The sequence below is a fragment of the Crinia signifera genome, chromosome 6, assembly GCF_055691185.1.
Source record: "Crinia signifera chromosome 6, ASM5569118v1, whole genome shotgun sequence".
NCBI lineage: Eukaryota > Metazoa > Chordata > Amphibia > Anura > Myobatrachidae > Crinia > Crinia signifera.
In genome coordinates this window covers 140,541,296-140,548,821 of record NC_139222.1, presented here as the reverse complement: position 1 = coordinate 140,548,821, position 7,526 = coordinate 140,541,296, and the positions used below count along the sequence as shown (strand labels likewise).

The window sequence follows — 7,526 nt, the reverse complement described above, 5'->3', positions numbered from 1 at the left end:
AAGTCAGACAATTTTCTATTCAACAATGTCACTTTTATTATTATTATTTTTCTTTCACATTGTACATTGTATTGGTGTATCACATCCAAGTTTATAACCAATGAAAAACATTTTTTTAACTGTTTTATGTGGTGATCCATAAAGTACATACAGAGCTAGAGTGTGTAACCGAGCTAGAGTGTGTAACCGAATCATTAAGTCAGGTGAAGGTTATTAATCGATGATCACATTAATTAAGAAGTATTCTTCCTCAGACCAAATCTCGCTGGAACATTACACAACAGCCTATTCGGTCAGACTGCTATCACATCTCAAGACATGGCATTAAATATATTACATCTGCGCTATAGCAAATTACATCACATGTTAAATATGCAACATAAAAGTAATGTTGTCATAGAAAAAGCATTATGTAATGCTTTTGTCACGAGAGGGAAGACTGCTAAAATATAGTATTTAATAATTACTTTAAAACAGAAGTAAAAGGTTAACAAAAACGGTTACGTTTTTCTTACTATTTTACATATTAGAAACTTCATATATGCTAAAATAAAGGCTTTACAGTAAACCAAAGGATGTTTTTGTTTTTCTACATAGCCTCTGAAGATTATGAACTGGGATTTTCATTAAGTATTTTTAAAACTGGTAAAAAGCAGTTTTTTAAAGACTGCAACTAAGAATAACTTTAAATGCATACATTAATTGAGCATGGTTTGCATTTATAATCTCTTCTAAATCAATCCACAAATTGAGTTTTAAGAATTTGAATGAATGAATAAATACTCTGATGCTTTAAATATATTTCTACATGAAAGATGGACTGAGATGTTTGTATTTGCTTAGTAATGCACAGAAAAACCGAATTCCACAATCCGTTCAGATCACAGAATCTTGAAGCATCAATATAATGTATGTGAAACCATTGCTCAAGAATAGCTGGGAGAATAGGTGGAGGAATACTCCCAAAGCAAAAGTCACAATTTGGAGATCTGTACATATAAAATTAATATTAGGGCCTTCATTGTTTGTACTGTTCTGCCTTCTCCCTACAATACAAGAAGGTTGGGCAGACATAAACAGAGCTAAACCATGTAATACATCTATAGACCATTCTTTCTGCTTCCATAAATAGACAAAGGGTGTTAGAATATTTAGCATTATTACAGCCAATTTAAAAGCAGGTGGGATTACATTTTTTTTTTTTCGTTTAAATTTTAGTTTCTGAGAAATACCCAAAACATTTTAATTCACTTCATTAGGAAAAAAAACCTCCCCTAATTAAAAAATAAAAGGCAAACTTGCAGGATGTGGTTACTTAGTCCAATAAAACAGGTGAAATTAATTATGATCCTGTTACTTAACCCTTATCCTGTGCGTTGCCTGTGGTCTGCAGAACTCTCTCTAGGTCTGCGGTATTATGTGCAGGTGACATTTTAGGTAGCGTCATCTGCAAAGCACACCACAGTGCCGTCCGTGCCTTGCGGGTTGCTGTAACCATATCTTTGATTGAGGTGGCGAGTATAAAGACATCTAGTATAGGGGAGAAAGAAAGTTTGGATTTAGATGTTAATGCACTTAACTTATTCTAAACTATCTTTCAACGATGATTGATGATTTAGGTTCAAGGAGATACCCATAATAACTATAACAATATACCTCTCCGTAGTCTCTTTACCTCTTTCATCATGATGGCGAGGTCTACTATTCTTCTGCCGATTTGCTGTATTGGCAATTTCATCTTTGCGATGGGTTTGAACATTGTGAATTGCTTCTAAGTAGCGGTCAAGGGCAGTGGAAATATTTGCATGTAGTGGTGAGCTACGGAAACGCTCCATTTTACTCAGTAGAGTTGCAACCTTGTAAACACAAGAGTACCCAATATATGGGTGAGAATGCTAAAAAGTATTTTGGATATAAGCCATAAGAATTTCACAGAAATAAACAAAATACAGATTGGTTACTCCACAACGAATCAACACAGAGTTTTAAATTCACAGTTTCAGATTGTAATGAAATATGGTATATTGGTTAATGCCAAGTACACTGGTTTTCTTTTTTTGTCTTTAAAGCTGCAATTTTTTCACTAAATCATTTGTTGGATTATACTGTGTGCATGATATAATTTTGGGATGTAGAAATTAGCCTATTCCTTAGCTTCTGGTAATCCCATATTTTTGTAAATTGACTCTTCATGGGCAGTTATTTTTTTAATTAAAAAAAGAACAAAAACGCTGCCCCCTGGGAATCTGCAGAATTAATTATACAGATCAGCCAATAAGAGGGGGGGCAGCCTTAATTGTACAATGCATTATACAGATTCCAGAGATGCCGCAATTTGCTATGTGGTTCCCAGGGGATTAGAATGTGATGTAGCCCAGGAAATCTTCTGGGCTAGCCCGCACTAGCAGCACAGCTCAGCTGGGAAGATTTCCGGGTGTACCACTTACGGGCATTGGAAAACGACATCAAATATTGATAAAAAAATAAGTCGAGGCTGCGTAGCCTAGCGAACAAGTCTGAATCAGGCCCAATGTCAAAATTAAAAAACAATTTTTAATCTAGCAGACGCTAGTTACATAGATTATCTAAAAAACATGTGAATTCACTTTCATACATAAAATGGAATATGCATAAGCATACTTGTTACTGGAAGCTTCCAAATCAAATAAGTGTAAATGTCCCGTTCTTGTGTTAAAAAGACCCAGTAATTTGATATAGATATCCAAGGTTAGAGGAACACTTCAAGTGTTGCCCTGTCTGTGAGATACAATCTCCGGAATGTGTGTCTGCGGTGACTTGGTCCTGCTGCCTGCCTTGAGCACTGGGCACAGTGCAATGTACAGGGGCAGACCTCTGGCCAGATACTGCTCAGAGGCGGCAGTAAAGCTTAGTCCTGGGTAGCAATTGGACAGTATCCGGTGGGTCTCGTGCAAGGTACCTCTGACTAGTTTCGCTCCACAGGGAGCTTTATCAAATATTATATTTCATCTTTTCTTTATCAAAGATAAGTCTTGATTAACTCAAAATATTAAAGTAATTATTTAGTTTGGTACCGGTTTGCAAAGTCATTTAGATCTGCTCTCACAAGCTTATTAGTGTTTTCTGCAGCTTCAATTATATACAACTATTGTTTTTTTTAAGAATAATCCGCTATACAGATGCATAAGCACCTAAATTAATTTTATGGTGATTGGAATATATACATATAAGACTTTATATACAGGCGTACACCAGTGGAAGGGCTGATACAGTATTAGCCCATGAAACTACGACAAAAGATGTTAACGCAACTCTAACTTTCTCCTATACTGCAGCAGTTGGTTACCATTAAAAACAGAAATGTTTAGTACTTACTCTGGCCTGTTCACGCAACTGATCCACTATCAAACGATCAACTCTGGAGGGGTTGGCAGTAAGCCTTGGGATAGGAGTATTGTTTGTGCTAGAAACCTTCTTCCCTGGATAATGTTTCAAAAGAACAGATTCGGTCTGAAACAAATACAAATAGCTGTGCTGAATATTTTAGCATTCCTATTTTGATTCTGTTTACATAAAATATTTTATTTTGTATCCATATAACATATTAATATTGACAATCACCAACTACCATGCATATACTGTATACACCTGTACATAGGAAACACTGTAGTAGCACATCCGATGAGACAGTGCTGCTACAATGTATTGTGTGGTAAAAAAATAAATGAGGTGCGCAATCAGCTGGTAAGAGGAATTTCAGTCCAAACAATATATGGGATTACCAGCACTGGCTGAACAGAAAAGCAGACTCTTTCTTTATATGAGACAATTTATTAACTAACAAACATCTTTATAAAAGAGGATATCCAATACTTAAAAAGCCATTATTGCTCCACATTAATGAGTTCTTTTTGTCAGGACTAGGGCCTTTTCCAGTAAAAAAGAACAGCTATATAGTTCGCTACCAATCCTGATAAGTGTTCTACCGAGTGACAAACCCTTTAGGAGCGTAATGCAATCGTCCCAAGATGTAAGCTCTACTGTCCTTTCTCCAAGTGGGGCTCTAGTTGGTTCAGGAAGGCTTAAGCTGGATGTGGAGAAGGTCCCAAATGTTGTCCAAGAATTTTGCTGGAGCATAGGCAGGTAATGGCTCAATGCGTTATCACTGGGTGAGTCTCTGCTTCTTCAGGAGATGCTCCTCATTCAACTTACAGCTTAAGCTTTTTCATTGGAAAAGGCCCTAGTCCTGACAGAAGGAATGCACTAATTTGGAGCAATAATGGCTTTTAAGTACATTTTATGTTCATTTATTGGATACCCCCTTTTATTATAGATGTTTATCGCATATATTAATTGTATTGTTTGGATTTGCAGGTGCACACTATCCTAAGGTCATAGCAATCTGTTGTGCACTGCAACATCTGCTGTTATATTGTATAGTGTGTTTTCCACTCCAGTTCCTGGGGATTGGGTAAGATAGTGGAACAATTATGTACTATGTCTATTTTTCCATTGCACTACATATAGTGCCATGGTAGAAGACAAAGCTAAATTATCTCAATTTATAAAATTAAAAACAAGCTTTCAGAATCCAGCAATATAAACTGCATAATATACCTTGTAGTTTGCATTGTCCCTTTGCACTTACCCTTTTCCGCTCTTTTTCCAGAGCTCTACATTGCTCATAACATTCTTCTAGATGGAGGTGGAGTTCACTTGCAGGTATACTTCGAGGCTTCATTGATCTCTGAGTGTTGAACATTGGTACCAAGCCACGAATGGAGGCATCACCCTGTAAGAGATCATTGAGCCGAGGACACACTTGGCCTAGGTCTTCAAAAGGATATGGGTCATAGTTGTCCATTATGGGATAGACTGTGTTGTCCAAATTATGAGAAAAGCGTGACCTGGAAGATTGTGTTGCAAAGTTGTTCTGTACGTTGCCCATCATCATTCCATTGGAAAAACATGTGTCCTGATGATGTGGTAATTTGCTACCATTAAGTGGCATATCACCACTTACTGGTGTTTGACTATTGTAGTTTAGTAAACTTCCAAGCAACTCCTTATAACTTTGCGCTACCTCATCATAAGTGTGATCATCTACATTGCACAGCATGCTCTGTTTTTTCTCTGGAATCCTTTTGCCAGTGTTGTTTAATAGATTGTATTGGTTAGACAATTTCTCACAGACACCATTTAATGGCTTCAACCTTTTCTCAGAGATGGATTCCAACATTAGTTCCTCTCTTGATTTGCCAAATCTGTCCTGTGACCTATCGGCACTGTTGTAACTGTATTCAAAGGGTGAACTTGTTGGGATTGCATGGTTGTATTTTTGGAAACTTCTGGTATGAGTAAGTGGATAGCCCACTGAAGAATAGCTGGAGCCAACAGTAGAATTTCTCTGGGAATTAGATAATACACCATTTACCTTGACCTGATTGCAGTAAGTGCTATGAGAATTGCTCTCAGTCTGGTCATTCACCCATGATGACTTGTTTGAATTACCGCTAGTTAAGAGGTTGACAGACTTTAAGTAATCCAAATTATGGAGATCCTGTCTAATATGGTTCAGCTTCTGTAAGTTATTTACAAAAGCGCTACTCCCCCCACATTGCGGTTTAACTCCATAATCAATGTTATGATTGTATTCAGATGCAAATGTGGAATCTTTTGGGAAAGGTCTAGTTGGAATCAGTTGTGTGACCTTTGCAGCAGTGTTAGCTTGATCTTGCAAAAAATCTTCACGTCTTTGAAAGTTTTGTTTTGCTTGGAATAATCTAGCATAGGCTTCTGCATCAAAAGACGAAAAGTCAGATGAAACTTTAGTGCAGTTTTTAAAATCCTGAAAGACTGAGCTTTTATTGTGCTTGGTTTTACCATGATTTATTGTATCAAATCTTCCAAGTTCAGTGTCAAAGTTACATTTGTTTAATGGTAAAACCAATGGATCCCTCTTCTGAAAACAGTCTTTGGATGTTTCAGGTAATGTTGACATTGTAAAGCCGTTCTTGGGAAGAGAGTAGTCATGAATGCTCATTTTGGGGTTTTGATTATCAGTATAATAGGAAGAGAGCCAATGTCCATCTTGGTCCAGATCATGGTAGAAATCCTGTGTTTCTGTATAGGGCACAGGCTCATTGCCATAGACATTGTGCTGCAAAACTGCCAGATCCTCAGATTGTTTAATATCTTGCAGTAGTTCCTGGTGATCAGACAGTCTATTCATATTCAAAGGCCACACAGATTTCAAAGTGGGAGAGCAAATGCTATAAACCAAAAAAAAAAAAAATAACAATATAGACTCCAGATAAAAAACAGTTTCAAAATCATTCTCTATACTTTAAAAAATCCAATACATATTAAATAAATAGTAAATACATCACTTCGTATTTGAGATTATATGCAAACCACAACAATTATCAAAGCATCCATTGTCAACATGGACAAACTTAGCAAGGTAAAAAAAATACAGTAAAAAACCCTTGCCTTCTTTGTACAATAGGACTTGTTATCAGTGGTGTAGCAAGCAATAGCCTCTGCAGACACCGCGGTGGTTTAGAGGTGCTGGGTAAGTGTGGGCGATGGGGGTCTACAGGGACCATTGCTGCTCTGCTGTTGGGACCGGCAGATGATTGTCTGAGGTCTTGGCGCTTCTCCTGCTGCCATTAAAAATGCCCCTCATAAAATGGGGGGTTGGGGGCACGGCGCACAGTTTTACGCCACTGCTTGTTATACATTATTTTCTGTACATAGCACAGCTAGAGCCAAGCAGTAAGATTGCTGTCCAATTTGGCCACAAACTAATGGTGTGTACACACGGTACTTCTTGCCTTCCGATGTTGACGATAGTCAACATCGGATCGGAATCAGATGCAGATCGCAAGGGTTTTAACCATTCAGATCCCGATCCGATTCCGATGCGCGTTCACATATCGCAAGGCAGAAAGTCTTGTCTGCCTTGACTATGTAGTGCAGATCTGCACTATATAGTCAGACTTGTATGCAAATCGGATGTGCCTTCAGATACTATCCACAATCCGATCTGATCGGATCGTGGATAGTATCTGAAGGCACATCTGACCGTGTGTACACACCAGTAGTGTACTTGATCAATTTATCAGTAATAAAGGCATGCTATTGCAGCCACAAGATTATGATATAAGGCATAAGGAGATATGTACGGCCAAGCATTGGAAATAAAATATATTGTAAAACTAGAAAAAGTTTGATTTCACATAATTTATTTTCCAAGGTGCATTGCGACTAAAGGCAAGGATTTTGACTGGATATTTTCTATAAGCACTGTACACATACAGTATACATACCTACACACTGTAAGTCTGACATTCCCTGTTGCCCATCTGCACCAACTTATTTATGGTACTGGTGTATAGTTAATGTATCCCATCTGGGGGGTCATTCTGGTTGGCTCGCTAAGCAGTGACATTTCGCTACTTAGCGAGCCTTGTGACTAAAACTAAGACCATCCAAAATAATCCAATGAAGAGGTAGAAATGCAGAGGCACACATCAGTTTTATAG

General features: G+C 37.6%; 1 protein-coding gene across 2 annotated transcripts in view; it reads right to left on the bottom strand.

Annotated features, from left to right (window-relative positions):
- The window catches only part of MEIOC (meiosis specific with coiled-coil domain), a 67,404-nt gene continuing 59,878 nt past the window's right edge, over positions 1-7,526 (bottom strand). Inside the window, exons 5-8 of one of the 2 annotated variants that reach the window (XM_083147439.1) lie at positions 4,628-6,251; positions 3,355-3,489; positions 1,657-1,856; positions 1-1,530 (exon numbers count right to left, since the gene is read on the bottom strand). In XM_083147439.1, coding sequence (XP_083003565.1) covers positions 1,434-1,530; positions 1,657-1,856; positions 3,355-3,489; positions 4,628-6,251 — 2,056 coding nt within the window. In that variant the 3' untranslated portion in view covers positions 1-1,433. The remainder of the gene's footprint in view (positions 1,531-1,656; positions 1,857-3,354; positions 3,490-4,627; positions 6,252-7,526) is intronic. The other variant, XM_083147438.1, reaches the window with a different exon arrangement.